The 24,583-nt window shown below is 39.3% G+C and overlaps 2 protein-coding genes across 2 annotated transcripts in view; both read left to right on the top strand.

Moving 5' to 3' along the window:
• fig4a (FIG4 phosphoinositide 5-phosphatase a) overlaps positions 1-17,267 on the top strand; it is a 40,026-nt gene extending 22,759 nt beyond the window's left edge. Inside the window, exons 12-24 of the mRNA XM_063902579.1 lie at positions 232-365; positions 671-787; positions 1,434-1,479; positions 1,927-2,075; positions 2,709-2,875; positions 3,651-3,789; positions 4,423-4,481; positions 4,945-5,092; positions 5,322-5,405; positions 6,820-7,018; positions 10,538-10,623; positions 12,526-12,600; positions 14,883-17,267. Of these exons, the coding sequence (XP_063758649.1) occupies positions 232-365; positions 671-787; positions 1,434-1,479; positions 1,927-2,075; positions 2,709-2,875; positions 3,651-3,789; positions 4,423-4,481; positions 4,945-5,092; positions 5,322-5,405; positions 6,820-7,018; positions 10,538-10,623; positions 12,526-12,600; positions 14,883-15,060 (1,581 nt within the window). The 3' untranslated portion in view covers positions 15,061-17,267. The remainder of the gene's footprint in view (positions 1-231; positions 366-670; positions 788-1,433; positions 1,480-1,926; positions 2,076-2,708; positions 2,876-3,650; positions 3,790-4,422; positions 4,482-4,944; positions 5,093-5,321; positions 5,406-6,819; positions 7,019-10,537; positions 10,624-12,525; positions 12,601-14,882) is intronic.
• Positions 17,268-19,618: 2,351 nt separating this feature from the next.
• Positions 19,619-21,904, top strand: LOC134877171 (G-protein coupled receptor 6). Its single transcript, XM_063902581.1, is given in 3 exon segments — positions 19,619-19,847; positions 20,502-21,348; positions 21,350-21,904. Coding segments are annotated over 2 exon segments (1,008 nt in total). The 5' UTR covers positions 19,619-19,847; positions 20,502-20,526; the 3' UTR covers positions 21,536-21,904.
• The last annotated feature ends 2,679 nt before the right edge of the window (positions 21,905-24,583 follow it).

The following is a 24,583-nucleotide window of genomic DNA, read 5'->3' as shown; positions in this document are numbered from 1 at the left end:
CCCCACCTATCTACATTGTCTATCCTCAGTTCTGTGCTTTACATTTAATATATGTCGTAGTCTGAATGGATTCTGTAAATGATTTCCCGCAGCTCTGAGGTTATTTTGGAGAAGACTTGAAAGGATCTTTGTGAATGCGTTTATGACAACAGGCAGATTTCTGTTGCTCTTTGTGTGTAGAATAAATCATACATGTAATATACATATATGTGTCTCTTTGTTGTGCTTCAGAAACGGGAAAAAAGGAAACATGAGAAGATACTGAGTGAAGAGCTATACCCAGCTGTGGTCAACCTAAATCAGTTTCTCCCTCCAGAAAACTGCATCGACTACATTGCCTGGGACATGGCCCGCTACACCAAGAGGTGGGGACTATAGATGAGCCAAACTTTGCTTAAAACACAGCTGTGTTATTGTTTGATAATGTTACCAACAAAAAGAAATTGTGGAAACTAGATATTTATTTTGTGTCAGACATAATGCAATCTTTACAGTGCAGCAGCCAATAGGATCTTTTTTCTGAGGTTTTAAAGGTTTGTGTTAAAGCCCCCGACATTTTGTTTTATACAAACGCCTTGAAAACATATTGTATACTGTAGTATCACTGTTCCACAGCTCCAGAAAAAAATTGCAATAAATAATATGATTTTCTCATTTCTATTTCTCTTAGTAAATTGTGCAATGTTCTGGACCGTCTGAGTATGATCGCCGAGAACGTGGTGAAGCGAACGGGTTTCTACATCAACCGCTCCGACTTCTACTGTCACACTGTCAGACCAGATGACAGGTGAGCCATTTGAGATTTCTAGCTTTGTTCAATTTAAATGACTGCATTACAATTCCATATGACAGAGCGCGAAAGAGAAGGTGGCAAAAGATGAAGCAGTGGTAAGAGAAAAAAGTGTAAGAAGAATGAACCATCTGCTAAACCATGCCAAAACCTTTCTCCCGTTTGCATATCAGGGTTTTTTTTTCTAAGGGAAGCTGTACTTTTCTATTCATACATATTCTGAATCATACTCTTATTAAGTCTGCTTAATTTTGAAAATCTCCTCCTATGAATTCTAAATGGAAATTATGCCTGATGACAATTTTGTCTCGGAGAGTATTTTGATTTCCATCTGCGTACTTTGTGTTGGCCATTGCTTGCATTTCTTAATCACCTTCCCCTAACATTACCATTCTGTTATATAACCCAACGACTTCTCCATGGTCCTTATGTATTTACCTTTTATTTTGCAGTCCCCCATGCTACCTCACATTCCTTGTTATACACACGGCACTTCACACTCATGCACGAGCTCTCACCTACACACTCACTGACAAAACTGTTATTCGACTTAGATTAGATTAGATAAGAATATTTCTGAAGTATGCCAAGTATTAATGATTGTATTTCTTGTTCAAGTAAATTCAAATGTATTTCTTTTCAGGTGGGGAGATTTAGGTGGACATATCACAGCCAGTGGACGGGTGCAGGTGTGTCACATAACGGACGGGTTTGCTTCAACTTTGTGTCAAAATGATGTTTTTCACTTAATATTCTACCCAAATTATAATATATTAAAAAGATATTCAAATTCAGACTCTATCTGTTGATTAAACCCAACAAATTAATTAAGAGGAGTGAGATTTCTTCTCAAAACAGCTTTTGTTATGATGTTTATTTGAAAAAGGGCTCAGCATTTACTGGCATAATGGCAGTTTTCTTAGAAACCTTGATCACATATGCAGCGAAGTTCTTGGAATCATCTAAGCTGTTTTCTGCAATTTAATGACCACCATTTACAGACGGTTATTACATGGAGATGCTGCTGATGCGTTGATTCCACTAATACCTTATTATTTAGTTTGTGTCTCACTACATACATACATTTCCTGTAGATTGTAAAGGTCAGTAGGTTTATTGACTCTTTGTTGTTGCAGACCGGCGTGTTGAGGACCAATTGTGTGGACTGTCTCGATCGGACCAACACCGCCCAGTTCATGGTGGGGAAGTGTGCGCTGGCCTATCAGCTTTTTGCACTGGGAATGATCGACAAACCCAAACTACAGTTTGATACGGACTGTGTGAGGTAAAGCTTCTTTCGTTAGAATGTATTAAGCCAGAGACAAAGATTATTATTAGCTATTCATTATTACACCATTTTTTTTTACAAAATGAAAAATAATGGTCAATACAGCAATATGTCAAATTTGTCTGAAAACTTAGGCTAAATTACTGACTTTCATTCTCATTTGAGTATCCCAAGTGGACAAAGGGGGAAGCCATTGCAGCCCTAAATCAAACATTTTGCAGTTAAAAATCCACACAGCTATACCACATAGGGCTGCATCTAATTATTTTCATTATTGACTAATCTGCAGATTTCGTTTTGCTCAATAATAATACAAAAAAAATGTTTATAAAAAGTCTAAAATGTGACTGTGGAGAAGTGTCAAAGACTTAAATGCATCTGGGAGAACAATCATCAGTCACCTGTCTAACTTGACTTCTTTGACTCGAATTCTGATCTACTTGTAACTCTACATTAACACCCCATAATACGTTTATTTAGGTCTTTGCTCACGAAACAGGATTTTTATGCCTCTGTTGTTTTGCATTAGAAGGAGAACATGCTTACAGCAATCACACACACCACATTTTGTATAAGAAAAGCATAGAAGATTACCATATTTAGACTTTTGCTTTTGTGTGTGTGGCCCAGATTGTTTGAGGAGCTGTATGAGGACCATGGAGACACATTATCACTGCAGTACGGCGGCTCTCAGCTGGTCCACAGAGTCAAGACCTACCGCAAGATCGCTCCCTGGACACAACACTCCAAAGACATCATGCAGACACTGTCGCGCTACTACAGCAATGCTTTCTCAGGTACGTTACACACACACATCACACAGGTGCAAAGGTAATTAGGAAGGGTTTGGATGATTATGCATGTTACTTATGTCTTGATTGTATCTTTTGTCACCCAATCTAACCATTTGTAACACCTCATTTTGAAAATCTAACATGACACGTTTTATTTATTTATTGTCAACTCCAGCGATTTTTTTTTTTTTAGAATGAGGGCATTTTATTTCCGATATTGTTACCTGGAGAGTTATTTTAATTGTCTGCTGTGGTGTTTTCTGTCTTTCAATTTGCGACAAGGATCTTATGCCAATAAAGTCTGGATTTGTTGCTTTGTGGTGCCTGCAATTAGATTGCCAATAACTATAAATGATACCCTTGTTTATATGTAGTCACAGGGCATCTATGAAAATGCGCATGGGTGTACACAACACTCTAGTGACTGTTTGTGGCATCCATAGCAGTCAAAGTGAAAAAGGAATGTCTTGTGCTTTGTGTTCAGTCGAGAGTGATGGCGCTGTGCTGGTTGACCTACAAAGTTAACCTCCTGTTGCTTCTCTTGCTAACTTATGCCACAGCACTCTCTGCAAAGCAATAAAGTAGTCTATTGTAGGGAAAAGAAAAGCAATGTAATCCAGTAGGATAAAGTAGCTAGTGTCTCCTGCTACCACTTTTATACATTTGCCAGTAATGACATTTTAATGTGCTACGAGAAACCAATTTGCCAAACGGAAACGCTCTAAATATGGCCTTATATCACTCTTTAAATATGTTTTTGTCCATCTTGCACCTCCAGATGCTGACAGACAGGATGCCATCAACCTGTTTCTCCAAGTCTACCAGCCATCAGAGTCCAAGCCGCACCTGTGGGAGTTGCCCACGGACTTCTACCTGCATCAGAAGAACACCATGGCCCTCCCCCAAGACAGACGCAGGTAACACACACATTTGCACTTACGAACACACTTGAGTACTAACATGCACATGTATAAATAATAACATGCTCTTGCATCTGCCACAGAATGGCTTCTGAATGTTGGTCTGTGTTTGATTTTACACTAATTGAATATCTCAGTGGGAAATCACTCACAATAGATTAGCTCTTATATTGAAAAAGATTATTGTGACCCCAGGCTGTACAGGTCTGCCTTGGTTGGTGTTCACTGTTCACTTTTATTCATTTGCTATCTTTATCTGGCTCGAAGGCCTTTGTCTCTGGTGTTATTGCTTCATGTCTGATTGCCACTTCAATACAGTTACTTAGCTTTTTCCTAGGATGCAGTGTGTTCAGGGCCATTGTTTAATCCCATATACAACCTTAGTCATGGGTATAAGATACATAAACAACGGGCAAAAGACTATTTTTGACATTGCTAATTTGCAATTTAGGGTTTGCTGTTGTCTCGGATTCTAAGGGACCTTTGTAGCTAATGCTGCTAGCTAATTTTATTCGAAAACCAATTCCAATACTGTATTTTGTTGGCCATGGCTGTGTTGTAGCCAAGCCTCTACTTACCCAGGAGATTGTAGTCATTTTCAACACACGTGTGTATCTTGTCTGTCTGCAGCTACACACTGTGGTGGTCTGCAGGGATCTTGTCCTACCTTCCTGTTCCCTATGATGAAGGTCAGTATTTCTTCAGTATATGATAATTGGAATAAAGTCTGCAACATCTGTTATGTGTGACAGAGGCAACTGCAGATTAGTTATTTGATCCATTTTATGAAAAGCAAATCCAAAGGGTTCATGCTCATCAAGTTTCAAGATGGAGGAATTTGGAAGTATCTTAGCTTTGTTGGCACATACCACCAGTTTTTCCCCAAAAGTTACTGAGTAACAGTGTTTGTTAGATGTCAACAGGTGTGTTTTTACAAGTTTTTGTACAACAATGGAGCCCAAATGCACAGACAAATCGCTGTATCTGGCTTTAGTTATACAGATAGAACATGTTTGAAGGTTACATTCAATGTTCTAACGGTAGTTTTATGGGATTTGGTGACAAAATATCAACATGTTCTAAATGTCTGGTTAACGTCTTGTAAACACCAATGTTTCTGCATGTTTGATTTGCACTCCCGTGTGGATGCAGTCCCCTGTGAGGACAACATGAAGAAGATAAAAGTGAAAAGAGTGAACCGCTTTGAGGAGAGTATAGACATCTACACAGAATTCTTCAGACCCTATGAACTGACCTCCTTCGATGACACATTCTGCATTGCCATGACCAACTCTGCGAGGTAAATACACTCACAAGTCTTTAGTGTTTAAAACTAAAAAAATAGACTGAGTTATAATCTACAATGGAGCTAACTACAGTGTTGTAATTATTGTTTAAACGTGGTGAAATAAATCAAATGGTCCCTGATGATTTGATGGTAAACACTTGTATACTATGACAAATACTCATTATATGTTATTGGGATGTAACTGCAGAACATCATTTCGTTCTAATTTGTTTTTCTGGAGGGAGTTCATGCCCAAGACAGTTGGAGTTGATCCGAGCCCCTTCACAGTTCGCAAGCCCGAAGAAACAGGAAAGTCAGTGCTGGGGTGAGTGCAGCTCAGACTAGTTACATGTCCACATTTGTGATGTTCTGTTTATGTAATAAATAAATATGTCACTGTGCCCTTATTCATATGTCTTAATTTGGCACTGTGTTACCAAAAACAAAGCTCTGTCCTTTTTGTGGTCTTTGTTTAGAACGTACTGTGTTAGTTTCACGTGTGTGTGTGTGTGTGTGTGTGTGTGTGTGTGTGTGTGTGTGTGTGTGTGTGTGTGTACTCATACTGAGAAGATATTCCAGCGCGACTCCATAATTATAAAACTAATGTACCGACAGCTCAGCTCATTGTCTCCACATTATCGCAGCACAGCCTGACTCTGATGTTCTTTGCTGCTTCAATGTTTTTACTTTCATGCTTATTCTTTTTGATCCACACTTGACCTGGGAATTCAGTCTTCCTGGGGTCAACATGAAAAACATACAGTACAAAAACTATAAAAGTCAATCAGTTTTGACTTAAACTAAAAAAGGCAAAAGAACACAAAAATAATAAGAAATGAAATAGCTCTATAAATGAAAATAGGCAAAACATAATATCATGGCAGGAACAATATATTTGCAAAGCAGCATCCAAAAATAAATACAACTTAATGGTGGCGAAGCGCGACACACCGTTGAGTCTTTTCCATACCACGTTCTGTAGTTACGTAACTATATGGCAGCTCATCACGGATCAATACACACATTATTGTATTAACACCATCCGTGGTTCAAGAAATGTCATTAAGGTTGAGTCACCACCTGGGTAAGATGCAAACATCCACCACAGCAATCAACTTTCATTTTCATTTCAATAATCAGTTCATCCAGTTGGAAGGTCTCCTTTGGTGTAGCTGTCAATAAATCTATAGTTTCACATTATTCTATCAATCACTGGACGTTAGAACTGATCGGTTTGTAACAACTTACTTAACTAACTGACTGACAGTGTAGAAGTTTAATCTGTAGCCACATCATTTCAATGTCATTTTTTCACCTGGGGAAACCCTCTTTCATTTTCACAAGTTGTATTCTGTTGTACTACGAAAGATTGAACTAGCAAAAACTCTTTTCACCTGTTCTTAAATCCTCACCACAAAACAGAATCTAGGTTTGAGTTTGGAGTTATCATTAACATTCAGTGTGTCATCCAATCTTTTCCTGGCAGAGATGAAAACACTGAACTCCAGAAAAATGATTATTGCAGAATCAAGGGGCGCTTTAGACATGCTCATTATGATGATGATGGGTCTGAGCGCTTTCTTTTTCTTTGTGACTAGAACATTTATTCCCTGTAGAAGTCACTTAGTCTGCCGTGACGGGAAATCTACTCAAAACAATCCTTAAACGTGACGGCTATATTACAAGTCCACCTGCATGTGTGCTTTTGTGCATATGTTAATCATTGTGGATATTTGCAGCAACAAGAGCAGTAAGGAGGAGACGCTGCTCCAGAGGAAGACTGCAGCCAGCGCTCCTCCTCCCCCGAGTGAGGAGGCCATCAGCAGCACATCAGAGGACGACTCCGAGGACGACCGTGACGACGAAGGATCCGTGTCTCAGCGCTCTACCCCGATCAAGCTGCTAATAGAATCAGGAGAGAGCACTCGCATACAGGAGGTATGAAAACACAACACAATGAATTTACAGTCAAATGAAAAAACCCTTCAAGGGTAAACACAAGTACAAATTATTCTTATGGTGTCAATTGTTAAGGAGGAAACAAAGCTGCCTATCTAACATGATCCTCTAATGGTTAAAGGATATGAAATCTCCTCTAAACACCTTAGGGAAATGTCCTCGCAGTTCATACCTCATGCTTTATTTTGGGCCTTTAAAGCTCTCTGCTTCCCAATTTGTGTGTGTCACCCTAATTGTATTTCTTCCACTCCACTTCCCCCGGAGTCCCCAAAAGAAATTAGTTCAGTGTCTCTGTTTGCGTCACTCGGTAGGGTAGACATTGAATTAATCAGCTTCAGTGGCATTAACTCCCAGAGATGAGGGTCTAGACAGCATCGGTTTGTGTTATTGTTTATTTTATGGGGAAATAAAGAGAGGTGGCACCGTTAAACTTCCCCTTTTTATTTGAAGTTTAAATGACAAACTTTCTCAACAAACAGTTGTTATTTTACATCAAGAAGACACAGAGCCACATAAGTTGCTTCTGTTCAATTCATAAATAAAAGCCCAATGTCTCCACCAACTGCTGAGCTAATGAGCTCACCTTTTCCACATAAATGATTCAATAAACTCAACTAACGCACCATATTCTGTAACTTGTGACAAGTTCCCAGAAGGCATCGTCATTATATCAGTATCTTATTTCATGCCCCAGGTAAACCTGTCACACATAGAAAAATGTAACTTCCACGTGTAGAATTAATAAAGTACACTTTCTTCTTCTTGACCCAGATTTCCATAAGACCGCAGAGGGAGCGAGCACATAATCAGCACAGGCAGTGGGTCAGTGTGTCGATAGGATAAACCAGAAATGCTAGAAAAGGATGTGTGTTGTTTGGTGTCTTCTTTCTGTTCTAAACACAAGGAGCCTGAGGATTGTGGGTAATTCAGTTATGAGTCGATCAGAACTCGTTGCTCTTCAAACACAATCCCCTCTAGTGTTTGAGTTTGAGCAGCGATAGTGATGATCGGTATCACATGGATACTTTTTAAAAACCAAAATGGAAACAAAGTCGCTTTTTCCTGACTTTTTATTTAGTGCCGTCATGAGATAGACCTTTGTTGTTTTGAGAGCAATGACTACCAAATTCGATAGATGGCTAGTTAAGAAGATGGCAACTCTTATATCATTATGTACAAGTATTGAGCGGGAGCTACAGTTTTTAGAAGCTAAACGTGCTGCTATGTACAGTAATGTGCTTGTGGAATTAGTGCATCTTTACTAATAGGGCGTTATTGTTATTTTTGAGTGCCTGACCTCATGATGGAAAGGACCCTTCATAGGAAAGGATTAGTTGCTGATGTGCACAAACAGAAATCTAAAACCAAGTTGTGGTTTTATGATCGTTGCCATTCACCTCATTTTCAAAGATGCTGCAAAATTGGATCCAAGAAAATAATAAAAAAAGAAAGAGAAAATTCAACAGGACCAGACTTGGGGGCAAAGTCTTCAGACTCCTGCTTCGTGCGTCTCTTGCCTCTACTGGTTTATGTGGTTTATTTCTGAAGCTTTGCTCTGCTCTTCTCTGGGTTTTCAGCATTAAGCTGGTCATGAATATTTCGGTCTGGACAGCCAGCTACTGTAGCTCACGTGTTGGGCGCTATCCCTCCCGCTCTCATGATCTCATGTCCTGCCTTGGAGCCCGTCCATGAGAATGGATTGCCATAGTGCCAGCATAGAAGCTGTTGAAATATTTAAACATCAGATCATTATTTTACGTTTTCCATGTAATTACACATGCTCATTTCATACTCCCCTCAATATGGACGTGCATGCATGAACATGAATGGATTCACAATATGTTTTTGTGTGTGTGTGCATAAACAAGTATGTGTTACTCACTTGTCTGTGCGCTCACACACCATATGAATGCTGTATTAGGTGTGACTGTGTTTGTGTGTTCACAGCTGTTGTTTCCTAGACATGGTCCTTCATTTGTTCTCGCCTCCCTGCAGCTTGGATCAATACACATACAGTGACATTTGATGCATTATGTTGAGCATATTGCAGTCAAACAGTCAATGGCTTCTTCTGTGCATGCTTCTCTCTGTCGTTATAGAAAGCTGGTGAATACACCTTTAGGACTCATTATCTGGTCACACTGTAATTTTTCTGAAGAGTATTTGCCAGACATTTAAACAACCTAGAGAGTACCATTTTAACAGACCCAGGCCTTTTGCTGGCAGATTTTTCTTTGGACCTTTCTACAATTTTGTTTACTTTTGTATCCGCTAAGAAAAAGCAACTCAATTACACTTGTGTGAACCTTTGACCTCTGGACCCTTTTTACTTGTTAATAGATAATATAGAAGATCAGTTTTTACATAGGTTAACTGCACAAGTCAAACAGGCTTAGTTGTTATTAAATGATCTGAATATTGCCAGGAATAGGCTCCCAACCCCCACACCGTACCGCAAGGCATGCTGTATTCAGGCAGTTTTCACAAATCTCCCACCCCCCCCACCTGAGAAAGCAAACTAATAATAATCCGACCGTACAACGTTTTCTCACCTCTACGATCCTATGGTTTTGGTGAGCACGTGTCCACTGGCCTCATCGTCTTGAAGGATCTGTTCCGTAAATCGTTCTGTTTTTCTAACTGATGCACTCAGTGGTAATCGTATCATCCCTCGCCTTCATAGGAAGTCTTAATGGATCACAGCAGTACTTAATACAATTGCTGGTTTGATTGGGATTCTTGGTAAACTAAAATGCTAAAATCAACTCTTGTAATTATTTCTAAGTAACTGTAAAGCTCAACATGAATTATATTATGTCCCGATTAGGAAGAACTCTTAAGAATATTTAGTGTTTGGATGTTTTACTTCCCTGGTATCATGGCATTGTGTAATAATGAATTATCCTTTTTTCTTTTTTCGAATCAAATCTTTTCACATTTTTGGGGATTTAACAACTTTAATGTTTAACCTAGTTTCATCCATTGAGCAAAAAGGTGTTTCCTACCAGAGCACAGCCTCGTGATCAATGCCCCATTTTCAATAATTATTTATGGCTTTTCTCTAACAATATTTTTAAACTTAGTAATGACGGGTATTTCTGATAACACATTATTTTTTCATAATAAGGCCTTACGGAACCAGCTTGAACCGGTCTGACTTTTTTTAAACGGCTCTTTTTGTTTTTTATGATTATTATGTCCTTACGAAGACCCCCAGGAGGGCACTGTCTCTGAACACGAAGACCCCAACAATCAAATAACATTCATGGATGCTCTAATTACTCTCCTTGGGTCTTCCTAAGTAGTGGATCAGGTGTAGAGAAGCGGCTGAACCTGATGACCTTGTCTGTGTGATGTTATATGCTGAGTTGCAGTAATTAGGTTTTTTTATCAGCAAGTAGCTTCCCCCGCAGAAGAGCTCTTTGTACTATCATTAACAATCTTCTACGTTCTCTTTAGTCACATAGCTTCTCACTTATCCCCTTCTCACCTTTTCAGGAGATGCAGCAGCAGTCAGCTAAGGAGCCATATGGACTCAATCTGGCTGAGTTTCCTGCTGAAAAAGACCTGTTCATTTATGAAAGGTAATGAACACAACGGTCGAATGTACTTTATTTCAAACACTCACAAAAATGTGTTGTTGTTTTCCCAAGCTGCAACACTACATGCCAACTTTGCAGGCCGTATATACAGTATGTCTAATGTCTATAAAACATCCTAACTGTTTCTAAACAATTGACATTTCTAGACGGTGCGTTTGACAGTTTTTTATTATTGAATATTCTGTTGTTAGCACCTTTCAAGCTGCTGCAGATTTTCCTTAAAACAGAAAGTTCCATTTTTTAAAGTTATGTAATTTAATATTAGAAAATAATGTTGAGTTGTAAGTGCATGATGAATGTTGAGACACAATCCAACACACATAGATAATTAGAGAGGCATCCATTTAACTTTGAATGTTTATCGTGTCTTATATCTACCAACTCAAACTGCCGTGTGTGTTTGGCGTTCAGCGCTGGGTACACTATATGTGTAGCATGTTCTTTGGTACCATGTTAGAGCATACAAGAGCCTTTTCAGCTCATGCTTTCTCTTTATTTCTAGGTACAATGAACTCACAGGGGGGGGCTAGAGACTGTCAGTTTCAGCAGCCCCTTAGGGCGATATCGGACATTGTCTACTCTGACCTGCTGTATGCATCTCATCTCTGACATTTCTGCTTTTTGTTCATCTCTCCCTTCCTTCACCTTCCTGTCCATTCTAATGCATTCTGTCATTTCTCCCTGTTTGTTCTCAACCTTGTTGATGCTGTTGAGCTTTTGATCCACAGTGAAATGCTGTCGTCAGGGTCTGAACATGAACACAACTATCTGTTCTGTGCAAGCAAACGCCCAACTGTTACACTGTGATGCTTTTGATGGTGCTTAAATAGCTTCAACACGGTTCTAGACACACTGAGGATAATTGGTCCAGTGAATTATTTTTGGTACTCGCTGTATGTACCTGTTATCAGAGCAACATTTAAGAAGCTTAAATGTGCACATGCAGATTGCAGCAAATACATGCACCTTTCTGGCTTTTGATCCTTCAAAAGGAAGTTTTCCTTTCTGTGCTGCTTTTTGGAAAGTCGTTTTTTTATTCTAACCTGTTAATCTCAGTTAGGACCCCTTTGACGTTGCTGGCAACTTTTTGAGGGGTCCAGACCCAACACATTTTCATGACTATTATAGAGCATTAAATTGCACCTTTTGAAAACAAACCAAAGGAAGTCGGTCTATCGATTAACACCAGACATGAGCCTCATCGCTTTGCAGAAAGCGTCCTTGCTCTCTAAGCTATTAAGTCCAAATGTACGGAAGAAATGATCTCTGCATGTGTGGAGACATAAGGGATCAGTTATGAAAGAGCAAAGACAGACAGGTAGACTTATAGATAAACTAACATTCCCACATTTAAAAAAGGAACCATTTAACTAGAATATATAGATATATAAATTAAACCGTGTTTTACTATTGACTTTAATCTCAGGCACAATTGTGTAGCGTGATTGAAGCAGGGACATAAAATCCAAATTGCCATGGACAATATTGTCTTCCTACTGTTGTGCCACATGATGAGAATGAAATATTTATTATCGAGGCACGATGGCTCCAAAGATGTTAGTTGCTGCAGCCAAAGCTCTGCTAATCAGTGCATTAATATTAAAAAAGCATAACCAAGAGCCAGAGGGGAACTCTCAACTGTTGCATATTATTGTGTGTTTGCGAGAGAGAGAAATAACCTGCGGGGAACTTTAAGGTTTAATGACATTTCTTGGCAAACGTGTTTTTCTGACTATATTGTATTGAATATAAACCTAGATTAAAGGGTCTTTTAGAGATTAATTACACTGTTGCCTAATTACATATTTTAATGGCTTTAGATTTTTTGGGCCATTTTTGCAGTAAATGTTGTCCTTTTCATTTTGCATCTTTTTTCTTCCGCAGGTTTGCACATCTGGGCGAGAGCCAGCACAGGGTGGAAAGAACGGAACACATAAACCCAGCAAACATCCTTTGCTTGTGAGTAAAACGTGTGACAAATTAACCCAAACACACCGATCACACTCCTTTATCCTCGCTCACGACCGATCACAGTCCTTTATCCTCGCTCACGTGTGATGTCTAGCATTATGCTGCATTATGAGGAAGTTGTTGTCCGACTCTTTTTCGAAATACAGTCAACATCACTAGCAGGCAAGTCAGGACTTTATCTATATGGCCCAATATCACAAGTACACAAACAAACACCCTCTGTCCTTTTATGCCGTTTGCTCGGGAAGAGCATCAGTGGAGGGATTCCTCTCCTTTAATGTATGTATTTACCGAAAAGACCATAAAGGAAATCCATGTGGGAAACACGTTGAATGAGGCACCAACAGCCACGAGACGCCAAGAGTTCCGAGGACGTCCCCGTAGCCTTACAATAATTAAACACATCTGATTGCAGAGTGATCTCAGAGGAGTCTTCTAGCCGTGCACTGTTCTATCTTCATCTCTTATAACTAAACCCTGCATCCATGCTGCAGCCGTGTCCCAGCAAGCACTATTTCCTCCACCAGTTTCAAAACTCAACCACACGTGCCATGGCAATGTGCAGCCACACAGAAGCAGTAGTCATTTCCCTCTTTGTCTTACTCTCTTTCTTTCTAGCTCCAACCCTCACTTACACAATCACAGAAAGCATTCTCATAGCCGAAAGCCTCTTTAGAATATATAGATTAAGTATGCATTTGGTTTGTTCCTTTTCTTTAAATCACAGGCTTTGAAAAACTGGATTGAGAGGGTGGCGGTTTAGTTTTTTGGTTTGAAAAAATACATTTAGGAGATGTGCTGATGGATACCATTAAATTGTACCGGCACAGAATTTAAAAATGGTATGGAGAAAAAAAAATCATATACCTTTTGTTGTCCTTAATCACATGCCTTCTATTTTTGTACATATATGTTTTTCCCAAAGGAAATGCAATTAACAATAAAGTTGTTTTTTTATACATGATCCATCGGAGGCAGAAAAAGAGTAGGGCTTTGTGTACAACAGTTACCTCAGTCAGCATGGACTCCTAACGTCTTTTCGTCCTCGTTCGGTTTGCATCTGTCATTCTCCGCCCATATCTTAACCTTTCATCTCTCTGGCCGTTCATTGGTCCATCTCTCTGATCCTCGTGTCAGGCCCACCGGGTTCATTAGCCAGGTGTTTCTTCTGTTGTGCAACAGTGCTATTTTAAGACTGTTATGACACCCTATACTTTTTTTTCTCCCCTTTTTTTTCAACCTTTTGTCTGAAACCTCCCCTCTGTGTGGTTCCTATATTGAGCAACCAGATAGGCAAAGCTCAATTGGTGGAGATAAAAGCGGAAGTATTATGAATTCTGCAGCAGATTCCTGTTGAGAGGCCTCAGTGAGCTGTGCTAATTTCTTTCCGCTTGAAATTATAATCAGCTTTTAAGTCGGAGTTCCAGATGAACGGGCAGCCATGACTGACTAATATCATCTTTTCATGTGTGGTAAAAGTGTTATCAAATCAGGGTTTCATGCAGAAAATTAGTCGGTTAAGGTGGTGGGCTGGGCTGGGAGAGCCTCTCGGTCGACTTCTGACATTGTTAGAGCTTTATTAAACATTAAAGGAATACTTTACAAAATGACCATTTGTATATGTTTAATTCAGCCCCATCCACGAGTTGTGTGAGAGTTTGTTGATGGATGTTTAGACGCTGCCCTCCATTTACATCAATTTATCTGAACTTCTCTTATTTCTCTATATTCTTTGTTCACTGTGAATTCATGCATGTTCTTCAAGGTAACATGAAAGGAGTAAATGATGCAAAAATGGTGATTTTGGGGGTGAAGTACTCCTTTTATAAACACTTAAAGACTCAATAATGACACTTACTGTGTTGGGTATTTATGTCAAGGCCTCTTTGATTTACCAGAGCTTCTGTTGTGGATTTAATACAGCCAAAATGAAGGAGGTTCATTTGTAATGCAGAGCAGTGTCTGAGCAGCTGCTCACTGGGGCCTCAGCTGCTGCTGCACTGAGTGGATAACTTGACCAGCTAATAATCCACCCTACAGATGATGAGACATGTTTTCTAGTTTCCGCAAAAATATGAGTAATTATCTTGCAAATGCGGCCATTGACTCCCTCCAGCAGGGTTTGGATTCAAACGACATTCCAGTCCTTGGTACTTTTATTAACAACTGTAGGTTACCATGGCGTCTTTCTCCACCACCACCTGATTTGTCTAAATTGAGTTATTCATCCATTATCTTTTTATTTACCAACTTTTGTCCCCGTCTCTCAGAGAGCCGGTGTCCTGCTTCCCGGAGGACAGCATCTACAGCGTCTCCCCGCCGCAGGTGGTCCGAGACAGCCGCGAAGAGTTTGAGAGCCATGTGTTGACGGGTCAGGGCCAGGTGAGGGTGCTGTGCAGGGAGGACATGTTGATGTACAGGGAGTACGTCAAGAACAGATACATGTGAGACACGGACAATATGCAAATCCAGGTCATCCTCCGAGCATGTAATTCCGTTTGGACATTTGCGACTGCAAGTTTGTAAAGGTGTCATGTTTAAGTATCGAACAATGCAGGTTGATTTATTTCTATTTTTATTCCAATTAATGTGTGTTTTAATAGCCTCAAACGTGATGTGCCTCAATAAGCTACCTACAGTAAATGGTGCTTTTTATTTGTTCTTTCTGTAATTTTCCATTAATTACATTTTACTTACAATTCTTTTAAAAACATGTATTCAATTGTATGTACGTTTTGAAAATGTAAATAATTTAAACTGTTTTGACTCCATCAGTATTTTGAGTTGTTAAACTCTGGATCCATTAATGCAGGCCCAAATATTATGGTGCTTTAAATTCCACCTCAGATGTTTTTAATGAATTCTGTTAAAACGTAGTGCCATTCTTCGGTTATATTTGGTTCTTGTTTTTTTAATTGCTCTTGAAAACTATGTGAAACATCAGACTTGCATTATCATTGTCATACATGTACTGTACATTTTCCTTTTTCTGTTGTCTGCCGCTGCTTTTATATTGTGCATTTTATCCAACCTCATCCTTAGTTTACAAAACTGCAACGGTCATGTCAGCTGATAATTGTGCAATTAAACATTTATTTATTAACATAAAAGGACATTTGATTATTGCTATGCACTTTTCTACGGTGTGAGGTTTTCCTTCTTTTCTCCTCTACTTTTATGTTTGAGCTTGATTGTTTTCACTAAAATGGATCCCTTTCCTTCTTATTTGTAATTGTTATCATCGCTCGCGCCCACTTCTTCTGTCACCCTCACGTTTGTTTTACACTCATTACTCACCCTTTTCCTATTGTTCTATCTTTCACACTTTCTCTCTGTGCTCTCACACTCTTAGCTCTCCGCTTTCAACCTCAGGTGTCAGAAGATGGGAAATGTTACAAATACTTCCTTTAATGCACAAACACACCCAACAAAATGGCTGAACGTTGCTTTCTGCCTCAGTGCCTTGCAGACAGAGGGGGGTTGCTTCAGTATGTGATGTGTACAACAAGGAATAACTAACTGCATTTTAAACCAAATTAACTGCAGAGATTATGAAGAAATGGGACATGAATTCTATTTTCGAATCCTGAAGCACTGTTGTTACAATTGGAGTGATGTAAAATGTTAAGACGGCAATACAGAGAGCTAAAATACACACTTGAACATCTCTCGTAAAGAGAAGAGAGTCTATAGTTAGTCCCAAAAAAAAGTTGCAGGGGATTTTCTGATTAGTTGTGTGCATAAAACATTTGACTGTAAATGTTTTAAGCACACATCATACAGTATAAAAGGATTGCATTTGTTTTCCTTTATCTATTGGTATTAGTCTCCCATTTCTTTTGCATATTGGATACAGGTACAGATCATTACTAAATTAACACTAATAAAACCTAAGGATTGATCACAGATTCTGGGGGGGAATTTTGCTCCTTAATGATTAAAATCTAATATTCCAAAAAAGGTTTGTGATCTATCGGATTACTTAGATATTAATATGCAGATTTAAATGAGTGTGTACGCCTTTATGGTTGTGGTCCAATGTAGATTTTGTAGTGATATTTTGTCAAATCTTTTCTGTAGTACAAGGGTTAGCTTTTGTTCCTAATCATATTTACAGACAATGACTAAAAATGAACAAATCTGCCTAAAAACCATCTGTGTAACTTTGAACTGTTGAACATTGTTGAACACAAACTTACCTTAACTTAATACCAAACATAAAACAATAGATTCATGTTAAAATCCATAGAATTAAAAAGTAAACAATTAATAACTCAAACAAAATCACTTGAATATTACATTTTAGATACAAATGTCTGTTCCCTGTGAAACATCCACAAAGGTGACATTTTAGCTAAAAAGGGTCTTCTCTGATGAATCTCTTTCCCTTCATTTTAAGACACCTACTGATCCACCGTCCGTGTTTACGCCTCTGCTCAATTGCTCAACACTACTTAAAGCTGATTAGTTTGGCCCATTAGTGTTCAGGTGTGTGATAACAATAATATTATAATTATTATTATCATAAAATAGAGGTTGTCATGACATGCAGAGAGGCAGTAGCAGCACAGTAGTTAAACCACAGTAGGGCAGACACATGTATCAGATTATGTGACTCTATGAGCACTCCTTTCATTTTATGAAGTAATAGTGTGTAGGTGTTTCTAAATGGTAAAAAGAACTTGTCTTGTAAGAAAAAGTAGACTGTAAATGGAATCTTTTACAGTAAATGTGTTGTCGTCAGCTGTCAAAGAGGTTTTTCAGCTCCTACTTTCTTTGTTTCTTCTGTTTTATTAAAAACTCAGTGTCTCTGCAAAGGTATTAAAGTAAAGCGTTTGTTTGTGCATGAGCACGTGAGAGCATGTGAAAATGAGAGCAGTGTTGTCTCTGTTTGCAGGGCAGGGGTACTGTAGGCGGTTGGGGGCTGTTTTGGTCCTTTATGTAAGACCCTGTTTTTCTCATGTTTTTATGTTTCTAATAGCAGGTGTCTCATTACATTGAAACCTCTCCGCACACATGGGTATGAATGAATAAATGCATTTGGTCACTGATATATTTTTGGGGGCAGCTTGTTTTCGGTAGTGATCACAAAAATAACTGCATGTTTGTCTGGTGCGTCGCTTCTATTCAGTTGGAAAATGTAATTAGCTTGGTTTAACCCATCATGGAAAACAATCAGACATGATTCTAAGATGTATTTTGGTCTGCTGTGGTTTGCCTATGTCCCTGAAATGAGTCACTTGGCACTGAATGTGACCCCTTGGCTTATGAATGAAGACAACCTCTTCTCCACTGACAAAGGTGGCCAAACAGCTGTTGCCTGGAAACCAAAACTGGTTACCATATTGCCATGCTGCTTTGAAACTCCCCCTACCTCCTTCTGTATCTCAACATCTCATCCATTGTCATCTGACATTTGAGTTACTTGCTGTTTCAGAGATACATGCTGCTGTTATGGTACAACAGATTTGGAAACCATGTTTTATTAAATTGATGTGAATGCATTTAAAGGTATACATAGATGTTGTTCAGTTTGCTTATTTCCGTCTTTGCATCATTAATGTTGCTCTTTTTGGCAACGATAGAGATCTTACTAACAACATCGTTTGACAGAGTCGTATAAGCGTAGTGCACATCGGCCCTTTTAAGCTGGCCAGTTGTAAATGAAGGGAGGGTTTCCCATGAGAATCTTCTGCTTATGAAACCATTATTCCATAATACATTTAAAAAGAAAATACATTTTTATGCTGTAAATGTTGTATAATGTCAGTTAAACTTTGAAGTCCATCTGCCATTGATGCCAGTTGAGTTTGCAATCAAGACCCCAGGGGTTTTTCCACAGTGGCCAAAACGCTAGTATTACAACTGCTTACTACTTCCCCTTTTTACAAGTAAACTAATTCCATAAAGCACCTAAATATCCCCTTTTTGAAACCTCACGTTCCTAAATTAAGATTCGGTTATAGTCCAAACCAGAGTAAATTCCCTCTGCACAGTGAACTGCTGCTCAGAAAACCAGCTGTAACTGACTCTGGCCGCCTGGATGCGAACCATACTGGTATGACATTTTATACCTAGCAATAAAACTGTGTCCCAGTGCCTGAGAGCAACTTTCATAGGACTCAACAGGAGCCGCTGTATCCAGCCCTTTTCACACATCCCATGTTGCTATAGCAACAGTATGTTAATCAGAGATGTTGCAGATCATAAAAAATGGTTGAAGGTTGATATTGGCTCTGATTTATTCGTGCCAATAACTACCCACTGTCAAATATCATGTTAAATGACTTTATTTTTGAAAGAATTTTACTTTTCACTGTAAGGAAAAGAACAAAGCACACACGGAAAATGATATGGCACGAACTCTCACGAAGTTAAGTGAAATTTAACTTGAATCCTGCCACTAGTGTGAAACTGTACCTTAATAATATTAATTAAAAAACACATAGATAACTTTCAAGCTGTCTTCTTAACATTTCTATGTTGAATGTTGTATTGAAGATTGAGATTCTGCCTTGAAATTAACTCACGTTTTATTTTTTTTGTTTTTTTTATTATTAAAATAGTCTTTCAAGGTATTGCTTCTAAAGCACAGTGCATCACTGAAAAATGACTAAAACTGACTTAAAAATAAGAAAATGTTGCGTTTAAATGATCTCGTTGAATTGCTTGTTTTTACTATTTATTCCCCAGATCATGAGGCCCATACCAAGGACGTTTTTTTGTTGGCTTTTTCCACAATAGGTAACCATAGACCGAGGTAACCGAAGATCAAAAATAATCAGGAGAGAGCTGTAGGCAACTGAGGAGGGAGCCGGAGCTGTTGTTTCATCCTCCCAGTTCCAAAGAAATCCAGATCGCTGCTACCAGGGAAGAGAGAAATAGAGGGACATCAAGTGTCTCCATCTCTCTCTTGGAGACACTCCCTCTCGCGCGCTTTCTATCGTGACGTAAGGTCGGATTTAAAGCTTCCCTCGATGTTCTCCCGTCCGTCCCCTCTCTTTGCTCCTCACATTCACCTCCCTCACCGAGCAGAACACCGGCCAATGCTTCACACTGCCGCTGCCCTGCGTGTCTGTCCCATACGTGGGAAGCACAACAAAACCAAGGGCTTCACTTGAGGAAGTGCACCGGAGAGAGATAAGAAAAGAGACGGCAATCCTTTTGAAACTCATTTTGCATTTTTACTGTTTGCCACCGGACGAGGTGCTCCGGTTTCAGCGAAATTCTCGGAGGTACGTAACTTTTCTGAGACAAAATACTTTTGGTTTCATTTGACTTTGAATTGCTTCTGCTGTGCTAATTCTAAGAATTAAGTGCTCGGAATAATAGCCTCCAGTAGATATCATATGATGTAATTTTGAAGAGAACAGACATCTCAATGTTGAATTTAAATTGTACTTATTTGTGAATAAAAATGCTAATGTAGTTACATTTAGTTAACTAAAGTATTACAAATAATGATTTAGTTTTTTTTTTATCAGTGTTTAGTTTGAGTTGCTGTCAGCACCACGGACAGCTCCTCCTGCTGCTGCTTCACTATTACAATAATAGAATAGAAATTGTTCAGTGTCTGTGGTTTGGATAGTAAAGTCAGTATCTACTAGGCATCTGTTTGATGTTGATGCATACAATCTGGGATTTGTTTAGGATAGTTCTATTTAAATAATCATACTGTAGGTAATGGTAGATGAAGTGTGTCGATATATCCACTTTTCACTAGGCAATTGTGTATTTGAGTAAAAAGGCTTGTTGGAAATGGCAAGAAAACAGCCTGCGATTGAGCAATACACTGAAACATTAACAACTTCTCATAAAAAGACACTAAAAGAACATACCTTCACATCATCATTAACAAACCAATCTGTTTATTCCCCTGCTGCTCTTAGGACAAAGAAACAACACCTCGGAGATATGAACGAGTCTCTGGTGGTGAACGACTCCTCGGCGACTCTCTTGGCTGGAGAAGCTCTCCCATGGATGGAGGCTGATTCTCCGGAGCTGAACAGCAGCCTGCAGTTCTCCACCGCGCGGTTAGATTTCCCCATCAACCCATGGGACATTATGCTCTGCATGTCAGGCACTGTCATCGCCTGTGAAAACGCCATCGTGGTAGCAATCATCTTCTACACGCCGACACTCAGGACTCCCATGTTTGTGCTGATTGGGAGCCTGGCCACAGCGGACTTGCTCGCCGGCATAGGATTAATCCTGAACTTTGTGTTTCAGTATGTGATCTCCTCTGAGACTATCAGCCTTATCACTGTTGGCTTCTTGGTGACATCTTTCACTGCGTCTATCAGCAGCCTTTTGGCCATAACAGTGGACCGGTACTTCTCCCTCTACAACGCCCTGACTTATTTCTCAGAGAAGACGCTGCAGTACGTACACTTGATGTTACTGGGGACCTGGGGGGTGTCTCTGTTTTTGGGCTTGCTGCCTGTGCTCGGCTGGAACTGCCTGGACGATCCAGCCTCCTGCAGCATAGTTCGACCTTTGACCAGGATCAACGTCACAATCCTTGCCACCTCCTTCTTTGTCATCTTCGTGCTCATGCTGGCCCTCTATTTCAAGATTTGCAAGATTGTGTGCCACCACGCCCAGCAGATCGCCCTCCAGCAGCACTTCTTTGCCACGCCGCATTATGTCGCCACTAAGAAGGGGGTGTCCACGTTGGCTATCATCTTAGGGACATTTGGTGCCAGTTGGCTGCCCTTCGCCATCTACTGCCTGGTAGGGCGAGAGGGAGTATCCTTCAGTGTACACGTACGCTACACTGCTGCCAGCCACCTACAACTCCATGATCAACCCCATCATCTACGCCTACAGAAACGCAGAGATCCAGCGCTCCCTCTACGTGCTTCTCTGTGGCTGCTTTCAGACCAACAAGGCCTACCGGTCAAGATCACCAAGTGAAGTTTAAACATATGCTAGGGCTCTTATTGTGTGAATGTATTTGTGTGTGTGATTAAAAGACAGAGCAAAAAAGACAAATGGTCCTTTGACCGCTGAAAATCTGTTTTCAGTTGACAGTAAATGCATACTGTATCTGCACTTTACAACATTTCAACACAAGTTAGGATGAGATTCGTGAAAATTCTGTGAACAAAAACCTGTGAAAAAGTACAAATGTGAATGTAGTTGGATGACAAAAAGGAATGGGAAATCTTGCACTTTAGTCCATGTTTTTTTAAATGCCAAAGCAGTATTGTACAGCCCTTGTTGTGTTTAAACGTATACACCTGTGAGTACTGTGAGCCATTTTTCTATTTTGTATGATATTGTCTTTGATGTACAGTACACTTTTTCTACAAGAGTAATAAAGACATGAAATCCAGCTGTGACTCTATTACATGTTTTTACTGTTGCACAATTATCAAGGACTCCTTATGTTACAGCTGACCAGCTTTTGTTTCTTTTAACATCCTCGATTTAGCCTCTTTCTCAGGAGCAAACATGGGTCTGTTTTAAGAAAGCATAAAGCAATTAAATAGAAAAAAGCTTACATTTTCCCATTTGAACCCTTTCAGCTCAGTCTGAGTGGTGGTGAATGTATAAGAGAGAGAGCCAGAGAGAGAGAGAGAGGGAGGGAAGGAAGAAGGAAGGAGAGATGGACATATATAGAGCTACCACAAGTGTGCAAGAACATGTGCTGTGTAGTCAAGTGTGTTCAGCAGCTTTGATTACCCCCGCCCCCCCAGGGTTGAGCAGGTGTTACGTAGCCTGACATACACCCCACGGTAAAGAGCATTTACTACCTCTATAACCCCTTAATGGCCTGGTTGTATTGATACCATATGATGCACTTATGAAAAAGACTCTTTGTCACATCTACAGTTAGGAAGCAGGAGCTGGGCGGCTGCACGTGTTTGTGTGTGTGACAGAGAAGAGTGATCATGATAGTAGTCTGTCTGCTTCCCTGAGCTTCCCCTGGCAGCTTCTGCAGCCACTAACACAGCAGTTTATCTGACGGGATGTTTAAACAGGTAGGGGCTCAGGGCATCATGGTGCTACAGGACTCCTGTATGAATGTTTGGATACATACACAGATATGGTCAAATAAGCACTTTTACACGAAAAGCTGTTAGTGTTTTTATAATATATTAAATTATCTGTACAATCATTTCAAAAGGATTGCCTTCTTCTCAGGATACACTTTGTTCATTATTCACATTGTTTATTAACATTACTAAAAGTCAAAAAGTCTATTGTAAAAATCGCATTTGTGTTAGTGCTGATGTAAGCCAACTAGTACGATCAGTTTGAAGTTAGTCCCTACCCCTTCCTATGCAAATGTGTACCATACTCTTGAGTTTTGTCCTTCCTTGTAATAACTTTTCCACTCTCATCTCTAACCTCTAAACTTTAAGCGTGGCCCTTGCATAGCCTACTGGTGAAGGCTCTTTATTGTTATTGGATTGAGGGCTCAGGACCAATGCACATAGCTGAATTCACTGTGAAGCGTCATTTTCCAAACTATATTAAAAAATATTGTAAAAACATAAGATCAGATAAAAACGTTATTGATATCCGAAGGACAAACTCTCATGTTGTAGCATTACATGAAACATTTTAGGATCTACTGAGCTATAAGGTTTGGTGACAATGCAATGTATTCTTGATGGATCCAGTGGATATCTTCTCAAAACTTAATTGATCAATCTCTTCCAAACATATCATAGTGGAAATTAAATAGGAATAAAAAGAGGATCGATCTGAAAACAAAATAGTTCCAACTTTATGGTGTGCAATAACTTGTATAGTTTTGTTCACAAATATTCATATACATACTCTATACTGTACATACATTTATAAATACAAATATATATAGATATTTTGAATCACAGATTTATTTACAAATGTATTTCAGTGGCAGGTTATAGTGAGAGATGGAAGTCTCCATACGATTTATTACATTTAGAGTGTACTGTGACAAGAAATTGCTTTTGAATGTTTTTGTCCATGCACAATGTACCTTTGGTCCTTTACAGACAACAATGATGATGGCCTGCTCTTCCAGGTAACATGTCACAGGTACAGTATGTGCTCTTCACGTGGGCTTTTATCACAACAGTTTCAAACTTTTTTTATGACTCTTTTTAAGTCTCCCTTCGATCACCCTGATGTCTCAACAACAGCTCTTGCACAACAGGACAGCTGGGGTCACTGTGCTTCCTCCTTGTGTGGACTATCATCTGTAATAATCTGCTGTATAAGCTGTGAAGCCCTCAGTCAGTTCACAAAGTGGGGGAAAGGTGAAGGATGCTTGAAGCCACTAATGGACAGCACACCGGGGCCTGGTGGGTGCTGCTGTTTGTTCACCTTGTTTTATTCTCCACCTAAGCAGATGTTGCTTTTGGTCAACTATCATTTTAAGGAACTGCCTGTTCATTCATAGCCCTCAGGAAGTGGGAAATAAGGAACAGAAGTAATGTTAAAGCTTAAATATGGTAAATAAACATGGCACATAAATATTGTATTAATGTAAATAAGCATTGAACCATTTAAATATTCTCCAAGTAGCATTTTGTAGTAAAGTGTCATCAGTTTGTATTCACATGTTCTGGAAAATACACACTGACTGTACTGTACATATTCAGGATGTCAAAAATCTCCTAAAACATAATATTTAATATATACTGAATACGCAATTAGGTTCATTCATCTGTTTGGAATTGGGTTGGATTATTAAATTACCTTATAATTAGTTATTTAATAGCACGTAATCGATAACGCTTCATGTATAAGCCTAAGTTTATTGTGCTTTTTCTTCCATTGGATATATTCACCCTTCAATGATAACATCTCAATTTAATTTTTGCATTTTCTCTGTTGAAGAAACTCAATGAACTCTCTTTTTTACCTCAGGCAAAGGTGGTCCCACACACACTGCTCAGCCGGTGTTCCTCTTCTGCTTACTGTGAGATATGGCACCCAAACGTGCCCATCACAAGGCTAAGGTAATCAAAAC

This window comes from Eleginops maclovinus, chromosome 15, assembly GCF_036324505.1.
Source record: "Eleginops maclovinus isolate JMC-PN-2008 ecotype Puerto Natales chromosome 15, JC_Emac_rtc_rv5, whole genome shotgun sequence".
NCBI lineage: Eukaryota > Metazoa > Chordata > Actinopteri > Perciformes > Eleginopidae > Eleginops > Eleginops maclovinus.
The sequence above is the reverse complement of the archived record's forward strand: the minus strand, read 5'-3'. Positions and strand labels throughout refer to the sequence as shown.